This window comes from Cariama cristata, unplaced genomic scaffold (genome assembly GCF_000690535.1).
Source record: "Cariama cristata isolate BGI_N322 unplaced genomic scaffold, ASM69053v1 scaffold14084, whole genome shotgun sequence".
In the NCBI taxonomy this organism is placed as follows: Eukaryota; Metazoa; Chordata; class Aves; order Cariamiformes; family Cariamidae; genus Cariama; species Cariama cristata.
In genome coordinates this window covers 3,008-18,108 of record NW_009611318.1, presented here as the reverse complement: position 1 = coordinate 18,108, position 15,101 = coordinate 3,008, and the positions used below count along the sequence as shown (strand labels likewise).

Below are 15,101 nucleotides of genomic sequence, written 5' to 3'. Positions count from 1 at the left end.
GTAGGGAAATGGATGCCAGTAAAACTAACACTTAAAATACTATCTAATCTCATTACTAATTTTATTTCCAGGTATTGGCATCGATCGCTGAATCCAAGAAAATTGGTGGAGGTGAAATTTTCACATTTGAGTAGAAACATGACTCTACAAAGAACAATGAAGCTCTACAGACTTCCTGATGTAAGCAGTATGACTTCTAGAGAATCCCCACAGTTATTGTGAGGCCCAAAATAATCTTCCATCTGTCTCTGACAGTACAGGCTTTTCTGTGGAAAGGCAGTGCATGCAGGACATTAAAAAAAAAACCCAAAACATCTCTGGCTGATGAAAAAGACCTTAACGGCTATACTAAACAGAAGAGACTATTGCTGGAAATGTAGATCTGTGTATGGAGAAAATACAAATTTTGACCTAAAAGCCTTAAAGAAACAAAGAAAAAAGAGAAACCTTGACTTCATGAACATGTGGGCTTGAGCTGAAGATACTTAAGACTATTCCTGGTATCATTAATCTGATAAAAGATTACTGGAACAGAAAATTAACAGTTCATGTCTTAAAATGCTCAGAGAAGTCCATCAGAAAGTTGGCTGAGTACAGTGGGATTGTTGATTCCACTCTAATTCACAGCTTTTCCTGTTCTGTCAGAGAATGTTGTTCTTCTACAATGAACAGACTCAGCAAAAACCACCTCAGTATGTTGTCTACTGTTTATTTGCATGGTCTAGCAGGAAAAAAAAAAGTTCTGGCATAGCTAGGTTAGTTAAAAATATTTTTTCTCATGTTTGCAGCTAATAGTTAAGCTGGCAAAAACCCTTAGGATGCATTTCCGTGACAGGGCAAGTCACTGTAAGTAGTCTCATCTGTACTATTAAAAAAATCTCATGGCTGTAATTATTAGCCTGTAGAAGCTAGTCTAAGCTTTATGATTGAAAACAGTTTCTTTGCTTGTAAAAGCTACCTTTCTGTTTGGAGGGATTGCAGAATATCCTTATATCCTTTACTTGTACTGTATCAGTAAACCTCTTTTTATTTAAACAAACCCTCCCTTTTCGTTTTTTTTTAAAAAAAAAGGCTTTTTTCCTTACTTGTAGTACTTTGTAATGATTTCTCTGACTTTGGAGAATTGTGTCCATTGATTATATTTACCTTGATGCTGCAGGTTCTCTTACTGCTAATATATTTAATACACTAAGCACGCCTCTGTATAAAGCACGTGCCATGGCTTGTTTTGAACTCCTGAGCTGCCTACTTGCTACCTGTGCCTGCACATGCTGATTCTCCCTTGTGTGTAGGGCAGCAGTTTTCAGAGCTTAAGAATTAATAACCAAATTAATTAGGTTTTAATCTTAGAGAGCTAAATATAGGTTCCATCAAATCTTGAAGGCATTTTTAATAGTCTAAAAAAGTGCAGTAGACAATTTCAAATATAAGTTTTGGTGGCAACTCTAGTACTGTTTCTCATGGAAACAATACAGGAAAAGAACAGTTTAAAGAATAGGGATCTTACTTACAGTACAAAAAGTGTAACTACAGAGAATCATTAGAAACAACAGCAGTTGTACCCTGATCATCTTCCTTTGTCGTAAAACCCAGATTTCAACAGAAAAATAAATTATGGAAAACAAAGAATACATCATATCTCATTCATAAAATATAGCTAAGGCAAACATATTGTACAGAGATGTGCAAATAGAAAATAGGTGCTTTGAAAATCAGCTTTTAAAACGAAGTGATGTAGGAGTCCATGTGCCTCAGATGTTTGTTTATTTTTAGATTGGACTTGGGAGCTTCTCCCATGGAAGATAAAGCTTTAATCTTTGTGCTAATTTTTTCTCTTTAGGTTTTGTGCTTTGGGTTCTTCTGGAGTGTTTTTCCTAAAAAAGGGTTTAAGTGCTATTGAGGATCTTTATTCTCAGTTTCAGGCTGTTATCATAAACAGTACTGTCACACAGGTTTGTTCATTCAGGCCATACTGTCCTGTCCCTCAGCACCAAACACTGTTTCTTGCGTTTTAACCTCTGTTCTTAGCGTCCTTGGAATAGCATTGCCACTGGGAGCTCATCTCCCTTTAAGAGGAGTTAATCATTCCTAATCACTTAAACAGTCTGAATTAAAAAGATTTTCAGAAATAATAAATACCATAATTAATAAATACCACCCACACTGAAGGCTGCATTTGTGCATGTACTTATGAACATAATTTTTTTTTTTCTGAAGTGTTTAATCTCTTGAGCAAAGAGTTTTCTGAAAGACGTAAATTTTGGCTGTGTTTGGAATAAGGACAGAAGCATGTTTGTCTCTGTATGTCCTTTCCTGACTGATTGAGATTCTGAGCCAGGATACTTGCAGGAATATATGCCCAATGCGGCTTGATACATGGAGCAGAGAAGCAAGTTCTAGCCCAGTTCTGTACACTTTCCCTTGCTTCTGGGGCTGCAGATAATAATTTTCTGGTGGCCATTCTGAGCGTTTCTGGAGGACAAAGAAGTTCCAGCACAGCTGCTTTTCCTCCCATCCTGCTCCAGTGTATGGCTTTAGAAGAAGGAGGAAGGCTTGGAAGGAGCCGAACTTAACCTTTTACCTTGTAGTTCATAAGGAAGTTGTGAATGAAATACAGCATAGGAAGTGTCATGTTGATGTCAGGTCAATGCCCTTATGGATTTAGAGCATTTAAAAATCCAAATGATGCACTGTTGTGGAGGCAAACCATAGTCCCAGGCTGCTCAGGAGAGCAGGAAGTTTAAAATGTAATACACAGACCAGAGCTGTGGCAAAATATGCCTTGATTTTTCATCTGGCTGCTGACTCCCAGAGTATGTGGATAAATCCTTCCTCCAGAATAATGCCTTTTGAGCAGAACATAATCAGCTACACTAATTTCAGGTTTCCAGTAATCAAGTCTCTACCTAGCTGCTCTTGCAATTGACTTTGCTATGATTAATGTGATATGTGCCCAAGTGTGTAGCTCAGACAGCTGAAGCAGGATAAATGAGCCCTGAAGAGAGCAAGCCTTAGCCTCTCTTAACAGGAAATATTCAGGAAAGCTAAAAAAAGCTGGGGAGAAATCTTTAATCACCTTTGCTTGTTTAAACATTAATTGCATAGTACTGGAAAATTATTTTTTCCTCTTCTGATGTTTAAAGTTAAATAAATAACTTTATTTGTTAAAATATTGTGGGTTTTTAATGTCAGGCAGCTGTAAGTTATGAGAAGCTTTCTTGTTAACAGAAAAGCAGTTGTGCTTGTATAGAAATTTGAGTTAGCAAGGGAATTTGCGAGTGTTAAGAACAGGTGGAACTTTTTTGTTAAATAATTTCTAATTATCAGCTGACTTTAGTTTGTAGCTTGACTGTAATTTTCATAAGTTTGAATTGCAAGTGTTCTTATTTGCAGATGAACTTCTGATATGCAAGTTGCTTTATGTTTTGTTTCTGTGTCTGGGCCGTAGGTAGTTTAGAGGAAGATAAGAAATAAAGACTGACCTGGAAAAAAAAAAAAAGATAATAATACAAAATGCATGAAGTCTAGACTGTTGGCAATGGTATCGCTTTCTCTGGAGAAATGAAGTTGTTTCAATAATGAAATAGAAAGATTGAAGTGCCCCAGACTGTCTCAGTAATTAGAAGAGAGGGAATTCTGATTGAAAGGCGTTTGTAAAATAGCATAATGAATTAGGTGGCTGGGGTAAAGTAGGCTAATAATGAATGCATTGTAACAAATGGAGTGACTCTGCAACCTACTTTCAGCCTTTGCTGTGTATGCAGTTTTCCTTTCAACATCTTAACATTTATTTTTCTTTTGTTACAATAAGGCCACAAAGACTTCAGGTTTGAGACCAATGGAACAAAAAGATACTAAAGCAGTACAAGAATTAATCAACACTTACTTGAAACAGTTTAATCTTGCTCCTGTGATGGATGAAGAAGAGGTAGCCCACTGGTTCCTGCCTCGGGATCATATTATTGACACTTATGTAGTAGAGGTAAAACATGCCGTAACTACTTCATTAATGTATATGTGAATGCCACTTACAAAAGTTCATATCAACATCAAGTTTTTGAAATGCAGACAGCTCAAAAAATGTGTGCTATAGATAGAAGTTGATACCACAATTCCAAGCTTTGTTCTTTGTATTGCATTCTGTTAATGAGAAGATGTTTGGTTGTGATAAACTGCAGTGCTCTTATAACAGGATATTTTAAAGAAGAATTTTGAAATCTGAAAACATTATTATCTTGGAAATATTACAGCAAAGATCCTTACATATTTTAAAGACAACCCTTCCATCTGCATTCTTCCATTTTTTTCCATAGAGTTATGACATGATAATAAGCAGTGGTCTTCAAATCTCCTTTCCTAGAGAAAAGGAAGAACAATACAATGAGTGAGATAAGGATTTGGTTTGAATTCAGTATCATTCTCTCAGGTGTCTAAGTTTCTGCCATATACCAGTTCAAAATTCTTCATTTTTAAAACCGATTTTAGGGCATCTGCTGGGGGAATTATGTTTTTTGATGGTCTGCTTCAGTAAAATACTTTTTTTCCAGTAAAAGAGTGTGAGTGTGTGTATGTGTGAATTTGTATGTGTATATATACACACATATAAACATGAGTATATGTAAAATAGAGAAGTAAAAGCTAACATCCCTTGGTGCTGTCATGAATTTCTGTCAGCTAGGAGTTCAATTATCTTGAAAATTATCTCTGTCCACTAACAAGATGGAGAGCATCATGTGTTCCTACCACTTATTCTTTCCTCCTCATCCTACCACCCCCACCCTCCAGCCTGTGGCTCACAACACTTCTCACAAAATAAGCAGTGCAGGAATAGATTAGCATTTGGATTGGAAATCTCCAAGGTGTGATTGGAATAGCTGTGATACAGCTGGTGGAGAAAGATGCACTCTTCCCTTTGAGTCCGTGCTGAATCAGTTGCAGACATTGTATTTAGATAGTGTATTACTTTGTTTAAAGTGATAAGGTTATTTGAAAATGATCAGCACTAAGATCCTTAAACCTACCAGCTCCTCACGGAAGCTGCAGGTTTGAAGCTAAGTGTTCCTGCACTGCAACCTGAACTGGTGCAGGAGTCTCAGCTGAATTTAGTGCTGCTGGAGATGAGAGGTCCTGTTCATTGGTTGTCATTGTCCAAGCGTAACTTTTTGCTTACTTTGTAGTGGGTCTAGTGCTCACTGGACTCCTCCATGGTCTAATTTAATTTATTGTCCCTCCTTCTTTCTCAACCCTCTCTTCTTCCCCCCACCCCACTCCCTGGGTTGGTTTTTGGCTTTCTTGACGAGTTGAAGCCTACAGAGGAGTCCACAAGCACCAGGATCAGCATCAGTGTGCCACTGACAGTGCCATTTTAACTGAACAGTGCAGTCTTCACTTGCTTGTTTTATACCATCTCTTGAATTAGTTTTTCACTATACAAAATGTAGGTTTGTTAGTGCTTAAAATCTTTGTAAGATCTGTGTGACCTGGAGAAATCAGTGTCATATTTTTAAGTCATCTTTGTAATGTGCAGAGCTAAAATGTTAAAAATAATATATAATGTATATAATGTATAAAATAAAATGTATAATTCCTGAATGAATATTTTCATCATCCTTACTGAATTTAGTGAGTGACAACTTTTCTGTTACTTGTTGTTATTTTATCTCTAAAACAATAGCTTTTTTGCACGTGATGGGTTCAACTCTTAGTTTTTACTGTAGAAGTACTATCAATTTAAGGATCCCTGTGTGATCCTTCATTGAGCTCAAAATAGTGAGCACCAGTCATTCAAAAATAAAGCAAACAAGCAAGAACAAGCATTTGTGTGTCTCCTTTGCTTTATCTTGTTGGAGGTATCAGGAGACCCAGTCAGAATAGGAGTGAAAATCTGGATGGGTTTTTTTGTGCTCAGCATGTCAGTCATAACCCATGTCATTTTTTCACATTTCCTACTAATCTACACTCTTGAAGATGGTTAAACTTTATTAGCTGCTTATTGATTAATAATCACTAGAGATGATTTAAATATGCTTTGTATATTTACATTATATATAGCACAGGATATTTTTTTTCTGTTTTTAGAAAGCTGAGAAAATTGTTGTTGGTGTAATAGACTACAAAAATCTAAATGTTTGTTTCCTTTTCTGAAGGGACTGTTTCAGGCTTCGGTCTCACTTTGATGTATAGATAAGTCTTTCTGGCAAGAATTTAGTTTCTTCAAATCTTAGCCAAGATTACCTGCTATACCATAGTACTTACTGTGTGCAAAACTGTCTGCATTTAGTACTTACTTTCTGTAGAACTACCATGTTAGCCTAACCAATAACTGGGCAGTTACTTCTTACTAATTAATTTCTATTTTTTTTGTAGGGCTCAAATGGTATTTTAACAGACTTCCTGAGTTTCTACACATTACCTTCAACAGTGATGCACCATCCTGTTCATAAAAGCCTCAAAGCTGCCTACTCCTTTTACAATATTCATACAGAGACCCCCCTCTTGGACTTAATGAATGATGCACTCATTATAGCTAAATTGGTAAGTTGTGGGGTTTTTTGCATCTGCTTCTTTCACAAAAGTATTCTTAGGAGTGGTGGCAAGATAAGAACTGGCAGCAATTTATTCATGCCATTGCATTCTGTTTTTTTTTACTGTCTGCAGCACAGGGTGCAGTTGATGAGACTTTTTTTTTTTTTCCTTTTTACTTTGAGTGATGCTAGGGAATGACAAGTGCATGAAGATCAAGTGTTTGCAAAAGCTTGAACTGTGTAAACATCCAAGAGTATGCTGATGACCATATTCACTAAGTACCAGAAGAATGGAAAGTATCACTAAAATAGTTTCGCTTGGAAATGGGTTAATAATTCTATTAAATAAGTCTTTGTTTAAACGATTTTTTATTTCTACAGAATGTAAAACCTTATTTGTGCAAGCTTTATCACTTTTATCTGGTTACTAATTGCTGCCTGTAAAGCTCTGTAGGTGATGTCATGTAGCTTTTAAGCACACCTACATGCATGGAATTACACTGATACACGGTTTACTTGAATGGAAGGGAAGAGACTATAAATGAAGATTTTAAACATAAGAATTGTAAGATTTTAGTGCTGTCTGATGAAAAACTAACGCTCAGCCCTTAATCATCAGGGTTTCATGGGAGTGCAGTGCAAACACCAATGGCAATGTAGTCCGTGGTTCGGAGTTGTGTAGGTGATGCACATCCCAGCACTCTGAATGAATTCTCAGAGACCTATTTAGCCCTGGCAATTCACAGCACTGCACAGGCTTCATCCAGTCCATGATATCCATTCTAGCAACCATTCCCAACATGCTGCAGAGCATAGGCATGTTTTCTGCTACTCATGCTTGAAGCTTGCCCCTCCCAGGTGACGTGTTGCTGCCCCACTGCTTGTGGTGTTACACCTACCAGATGAGTGCTCACAAGCAAGTGCTAGCTGTGCTCCAGCCGACCATGTTCAGAGCCGTCTGCACTGCATGTGGCACAGGGATTTCTGTGTTGATTCTGTGTGAAGCCAGTGATGGTCTGCAAAGGCTGTATCTATTCAGATTTCAGGCTGCATGAAAGCAGCCACAGAGTCTTCAACTTGTCCGTCTCAGCCATGTTCGTGCAGCGCCGCAGCTGAGCTGATACCTATGACGTGAACTGCTTGCTGAGGCTTGTTAACCTATAAGCAGTATTGAGTTGAATAACTATTTGGCAAGGCAAATCCCTGGATAGTCATGGGAAATATAGAACCCCATTATTCAGGCTCCAGAATAATACCAAAGGAAGTTCAGAGACAGATTTTGAAAGTTATTAAGATATATGAAGATACAGGAAAGTGGCCAGTATAATTTTCAGAAGTGGCTAAAAATAATATTACTACTTATTCTTAGAAGTCAAAGTGGAAAAGGGAATAAACCGTGGTCTGCATTTGAAGTGTGACATAGGGAGCTGAGTGGCTGGCCACTCGCTGGGCCACAGACAGAATGGGTAAGATAGCAGTTGCATGGTCTAACAGCAAGGCTTTGCACCTTCCCCTGTCTACATTTCTCTCTGAATGTGACGTGATTCTTTATTTTAAATGGATGATCATATAGTTAGAAGACTGGGATTTAGGTGCTTGTGGATTTCCAAAGTACCTACTGGGCCTGTCTGCATCATTAGATGCCTAATTACATTTGCAAATCTGGCACTTGGACTTTTAGATGGGGAGAAGTGAGGCAAGGGAAGAGAATTAATAAATGTAGTCCTGTTTAGAGCTTTTTGTTTACAAATGTACTGGGTCTGGCTGGGAGGGAGTTAACTTTCTTCGTAGCAGCCCATATGGTGCTGTGCTTTGTATTTGTGACTAAAACAGGGCTGATAACACACCCGTGTTTTGGCTGTTGCTGAACAGTGCTTGCAGAGCCTCAAGGCTTTCTCTCTTTTAGCCCCGGTGAGCAGGCGGAGGGTGGGCAAGAAGTTGGGAGGGGACAGAGCCAGGACAGCTGACTCCAGCTGACCAAAGGGATATTCCACACCATATGATGTTGTGATGCGCCATAAAGGCTGAAGGAAAGGAGGAGGAAGGGGGAATGCTTCTGGTTATGGCACTTACCTTCCCACACAACCGTTATGCATGTTGAGACCTTGTTTTCCAGGAAGTGGCTTGACATCTGCCTGTCGATGGGAGGTAGTGAATGAATTCCTCTTTTTGCTTTGCTTGTGCATGCAGCTTTTGCTTTCTCATTTCAATTCACAAGCTGCTTTGCCTTCCTTCTACTTTCTCCCCATCCCATGGGAGAGGAGTGAGCAAAAGGCTGGGTGCGTGTTTGGCTCTTGGCTGGTGACAACCCACCATTGTCCCTTCTGTACTTTTACTCCCAAAGAATGCACTTTGGAGGTACAAATTCAGCTTGGCAAATTGCTTTCAGGGTTTGCATATCAGTTTAATGTTGATTTTTTTTTTTTAATCTTCATATTAAAGTGTATAAAATTAGCTTGGTTCTAAGTCTAGTAAAATCTTGGCAATTGTAGAACAAAATACCTGACCTCTAAAGCAAAACTGAAAATTTGGAATTCCGTGTATTTTTCATGAATAGAGTGGGATTTTGCAGCAGGATAATCCCTGCCAAAACCCTGCGTATTTTATTGTTGAAGCTGACACTAAGTTTCTAGACCTAGAACAGGAGAGAGCTTATAAACAGGGAAGAAGTTCACTTCTGAGTCTGCTCTAATGGTCTCTCAGAGCTGTGGAGCAAGTATCTTTGAACAGGAACTTTTTTATACCTCTCAGAAGATATTAAGCTGAACCTAATCTGCTGATGTTTAGATATTGAATTAAAACTACATCTGTAGACTTTATCATTTATTTGAATTTTGAGTGCTTAATTGCAGAGCTTCATTAGTGTGTTTGCACATATGGTGTGTCTCTGTTTTCCTCCACTTCCCTTCCTGCTTTCTAAGATTTCTGTTACTGTCTATTACTAACTTAGAATATTAAAAAATTTACTTCTTTAGATGCCAGGTGTCAAATCCTTGCCACCTTATTTTTCTTGTTCTTGTGTGTTTTTCACAGCACATTTAACTTAGCATAGCTTCATGTGCACACAGAATGATCTTTGTGTAATGTAGTGGGGAGCCTTACTAAACTGACTGTGCTTTGTGAGTTACTTTTAAATAGTCCTAAACTGATGGAGAGCTTAAAATGCTCTTTTTGTTCAACCCCCTTTTTTCCTGATATGAGGTGCTTATTTAAAAGAAAAAAAATACATCCAGTTTTTATACGGAGTAAGGAATGTTCCTTAGCATCTTCTTGTGCTTAAGTAACTGATCATTATTGTTTTGTAACTTACTTTTATCTTAGGGTATAGAAGGTCCTGCTGGTGCACTGCCTTTATGTTGTTAAGACTCCAAGACCTTAGGTCAGACTCCCTTGCAGTTAATTGCAAATAAATGGACTTTACATCCAGAGCCCCAGGAAAATTCATCTATTTATACATGATGATTGTTGCTGTGATGGCTTGACTGACCTTGTTTTTATGTTGCTGCTTAAGAGTTTACAGTGAGTTGGGATTTGAGTATGTTTGTGTTGCCACACAAAACCCCGAGACTAATTCGGCTCTGTGGCTATTCTGAGAGCAAAATGGCTCTTTGAGTGGTGAATTTGGGAGGCTGATGAAAAGAGGAGTTGGTGGAGGGTGCATGAGTAGGGGAGGGAGGGTAACACATGAAAGATCGGAGTTCTAAAGACCGTGGCATTTCAGAAAAGGACCAAATCACAAGAATACAATGTTTGTCATTAACAGAATGATAAATGGCTGAAAAACACCATTAGCTGTATGCTTTAGCTGGAATAGGCCATGTGTGTCAACACTGTATGTGACTAAAAAATGCATATCTATAAGGATAAAATAATGGATAATGCTTTAGGGACTCTTCAGACCTTTACCCCTGCAAGTGGCTTTAAAATTCCTACCCTTTTGGAGATAATCTTCAAGCAAAGTTGTGCCCTATACTTCACTTTCTATTGCGAAAATTTCTTTGTGTGTACACCTAATTAAAAGGGAAGATTTATTCCCTTGTCTTTTTTTCCACTTAATTAGACTAGTCTCTTGGATATTGTATGCCACTGTGTAAAGTATCATTTGTGTGTCATTTGAAACTTTAAAAAGTAAAATTTAAAAAATGTTTTGCTATTGCCAGAAAGGATTTGATGTGTTCAATGCACTAGACTTAATGGAAAACAAAACATTCCTGGAAAAACTCAAGTTTGGGATTGGAGACGGAAATTTGCAGTATTATTTGTACAACTGGAGGTGTCCTGGCATGGAATCCGAAAAGGTAAGGGAGAAAAAAAGAGCTTCTGAATTCTGTTAGGTATAATAGTACATTAATCTACATTGGCCAAAATGGGCAGAACTTTTAAAGTAACTTCTTAAATTGGTCATATTTAAGATCCATGATTGAGGTCCAGAAAACTAACAATGTTTAGATTTATTGGCATACTTGAACTAAAATCCTGTATTTTTCTTCTTCCTTTAGGTTGGTCTTGTATTACAATGAGGACACTTATGTTTCTAGAACTCTGAGGTCATCATTTGAGTTAATTTGATCTCCATAACTCTTGGAACAGTGTTGTTCAAGAGGAGTAAAAGCACAACGTCAGTGATACTGAAATTGTCCATTAAACCTGAACAATGAAGACATCCATATGTGACCAAATTTATGCATTTTCAGATAGATCAGAAGGTCCATGAAACTCTTTTATTGTCCATGAAAAGAAAAAAAGCACATTCATTTAAGTTTAAAAGCTTAGCTTGCACCTTGATGAGAAGAAGGTATTTTTTTTCCACTCTGTAGAAAAGACTGTTTTGTACAAACTGAACTTCAGTGGTGGATTAGGGTACAAAAATATTTGCTATTATGTGGATGAACTGCTGCATTTCTATTTATTAAGTGGTGGTGTATGTATGTCAGTGTAACAGAATGAAGGATACAAACTTGAGTATCTTTGCTTATTTACTTCACATGGATATCATCATTTGGGGTAAAATCCTGGAGTACGATACGTTTGTAGCTCTATGAAAGTCCTGGATGTTTTTGTAACTGGAGCAGTATGACAATGTACTGGTTTAACTAGTGCATTTGTTTCTCCATAAGCAACGCTGCCAAATCAATAAAAATACAGATTTGTACTTTGATCTTCAATAGATCAGTGGATTGATTTAACAGTATCGCACTGTTCAGTGCAGGTGTTACCTATGTTGCCGGAATGATAATACATTACTGTACTTGATTTACAGTTGTGGCACAAAACCTTAGTTTTTCCTCAGTAGAATAACATCAGCCTGTGTGTAAAACTAAGAATTTTAGTAGTGCTATCAGGATATTTATAGTTTGAATGTTTTCAACGCTTCTGCGAAATTGCACATATTCCTTTGTCTACTTTGATTTCCTATGAAGTCTGTAATTCTAATGAAAAGTATCTTGTGTAAATACGTATTCATAAATTGTTCCTGGTAGTGTTTTTATCCTGACTTTGGAACAAGAAGTTTTGCTATATATGTGGCTGGTAAGCAGAAGAGAAAAGCTCTACCCTCAGTCCTTGGAAGTTTCTGTACTGCACTTCCTGAAATGTAGGAGGGCTGATTGTTGTTGGGGAGAGCTGTTTTAATTCCCTCATGAATGCTCGGCAACCAGAGCAGCTTCTGAAGCACTTTATATGCATCCCAGCGTAGCGTCATAGCTAGATATGGTAGCAGTTCTTTCAGCTCATGGATGCTGCAGTAACGTGAGCACCGAGCAAATCTGCGGTAAGAAACTGTTCTAGCTGAAAGTGCCAAACTGTGGTTAGTGAAGCCTCTGTGCTGTGAGCATCTTTTGAATGTGACTTGAATATCTCATGAAATGCAAATGTGTAAACTTTCCTTTTAAACATGCCTGTAATTCTGACAGCAGATTTTGCTGAAAGTTGAATTCTGTACCTGAAAACATCAATTTAGATGAAGATAAATTTGTCTGTTCTTCATAACTGCTAGCCCTACCCACCTCCTTATATCAGTGGGGTTTTTCTTTCTTCCTTCTCCTTTTCCCATGCGTGAATGGTTTGTGGTTTGGTTTCTTTTTCTTGTTGAATTGTGGTGAGAGGATTCTGCCCTAGAGACAGTGATACTTTCCCTTATTGCGTTACAGCTCTGTGATTAAAGAATTCAACCTCCTTCAAACAAAGGAAGGGATTGAACGTGGTTTGTCTGACCCCTGGGTGTTCACCAGCTCGGGACATCATGAATTTAAAAGGGCTTCAAAGGAGATCTTTCAGACATCTAATGGTGCAGTTGGGCTTTACGATTTTGGCCACTCTGACACCTGTCTGCTAGGAGCAGTCATAACAGATAGTGCAGAGGGAGCTTGGACTCCCTGTGTGAGGCCTGAGCAGAATTAAGTGCCTGAAAATGGTATCGATGGTAGTGGTATCTGAGGTAGCAAGAAGGATTTAATGTCAACTCCATTGAAGACTTAAGTTCTTAACTCCCAAAAGGCAGGAAGGTGCCTTCCTGGCTGGGCATTCGCATTGGAGCCTGCTGGGAGGAGGAGGCGGTTCACCAAGGGGCTCGGTGCATTCTGCTTTGGCTCTAAAGCCAGAGCCTCAGCAATCCTTGCTGAGCTGCTGCCTAACGTGAGGTGGGACAGCAGGGCATAGCTCTGTGCTCGTGGCTAAGGTCTCTCCATGCTGAGAAATGATCATGGCCCAGCTCTCCCTCATCCGACTGGATGGTTTTGACTGCCAGGTGAAAGAGAATGCTCATGTTCTCTGCGTTCCCTCCCCTCAAAAAAAATGCAAGTGGAAGAAATGGTAGGCAGCTGTTTTATTTTCTCCTCTCTTCTCTGAAATCAGAAGGCAAATCCTCCTCAGTACTATTGTTTGGAAAAGCGTTGAGACCACGATGGGACCAAATGTGTCAGGTAGAAGACAAACTTGAACCTGGGCTTCCTGCAGCCTGGCTTTCTGCCCTAATCTTGGGGTAGCTGTCCATGAAGGAATGAGTGTGGCCACTCCTATGCTGTCTTTTGGAGAAACAGTGCCATTTGCTTCTGAATCCAAAGGGTAAACTTTGTCTCCTTTTCTGACTCACGCTGCATGTTAACTGAGGGGAAAGAGGGCGGAGTTGTGCTCCTGTAGAAGCTGTGCAGCGCTGTAGCTGAGAGAGAACACACAGTGCGAGAGAAGCAGGCATCTGAGCCCGAGTGTTGGGGCAGTTCCTGGCAAGTTCTGTTCCTATCTGCAGAGGGGACACAAATCCCTGAAGAGAGCTATAGACCTGGGCAGGCAGCAAAGCGCTTGAAAGAGGATTGCTGCGCTTGTTCTTCACCAAAGCTAATCCTCATGCTCTGTTGAAAGGCCAAGATTTAAATGTTACAGTTAGCCACCATGGGAATTAAATACAGTAGTGTTGGCATGCCTTCAAAGTTTTATTCATCCAAAAAGCCAAAACAAAGGACCTGTATGAAGGACTACGAAGCGAAGCAAAAAAAACCAAACACCCTCACCTCTTGCCACCCTCAGCCAGGGAGGGTAAAAGTTTTGGCATCGAATGTCTTAGTTTTGTTTAAACTTCAGGGAGCATCATGACTACACAATCATTGCTACTGCCTCCCTTTGTAGTTAGTATCACGAAGTAACGTCACTTCTAAATAAATCCAAAATACAGATTAGCTATCTAATGGCCCTGGAAGTCTGGATTAGCAGATCTCCGAAAACCACAACATGTCATTTCCATCTTTAAAGAACAACAAAGTAACTCAGGTAAGGTATTTTCTACTTTGTTACTCAGTACTGTTCTGACTTCTACTTAAAATGTAAGAGCGCCAAGTAAATTCCTAGGCTGTTGATTTTGATTTTCTGAATTGCAGCACTATTCCCTTTCCTTCCTACAACACAGCTGTCTCCTGAGGAAATTGTTCGTAGTCCCCAGTAAAAGTAAAGGAAACTTGAAAGTTATGTGGTATGTTTTCAGTCTTGTAGTGGTTATAGCTGTCATCTGCTTTATATACAACAGTATATTGCTTATCTCAATTTCCCAGGAAGTAATTTTAGACTTCTTTTAGAAATCAAATTGAGTTTAGGTTAGTTTACATATGGAAGTCTTTTCTTCAAAATGCAGCAGTAGTAACTTGGTTTTGTTCTGTATTTGAAAATAAAAGCTTTTCCTTCAGCATATCAGTCACCAGCTATTAGATGGAACCCAAGTCTGCATACATTCTTGGCCAAAACAAGTTTATTGTTCAGCAGAGCAAACTATGAAAGTTCAAAAGGGAAGTCCACCTGTGCTGTTACAGCTCTTTACTTGAAACAAGCATTGAACCAGCTTTAAAAGAGTTATGCCAGCATGGACCTTTGTTTAAATAAACTTTCACTTTTGGTATTGATTTGTTTGAATAATTATACTTCACTCGAATCCATTTTGCTTGAAGCATGTTCATCTGTATAAAAATACAAAGTTTGTTTAATGCTTTAATGTCCTTATGTCTTAAATTACTTCAGCATATTTATTACCGATTTTAACTCTGTGATCTCCAACTAGAAATGAAATATTTAGCGCCAGGTAAAGACTCGCAAGTT

The 15,101-nt window shown here is 38.6% G+C and overlaps 1 protein-coding gene across 1 annotated transcript in view; it reads left to right on the top strand.

Moving 5' to 3' along the window:
• NMT2 (N-myristoyltransferase 2) overlaps nucleotides 1-11,878 on the top strand; it is a gene marked incomplete at its 5' end in the record, with an annotated part of 13,147 nt that extends 1,269 nt beyond the window's left edge. The window contains 5 exons of the mRNA XM_009698209.1: nucleotides 72-180; nucleotides 3,812-3,982; nucleotides 6,367-6,534; nucleotides 10,685-10,822; nucleotides 11,024-11,878. Of these exons, the coding sequence (XP_009696511.1) occupies nucleotides 72-180; nucleotides 3,812-3,982; nucleotides 6,367-6,534; nucleotides 10,685-10,822; nucleotides 11,024-11,044 (607 nt within the window). The remainder of the gene's footprint in view (nucleotides 1-71; nucleotides 181-3,811; nucleotides 3,983-6,366; nucleotides 6,535-10,684; nucleotides 10,823-11,023) is intronic.
• Nucleotides 11,879-15,101: the final 3,223 nt, after the last annotated feature.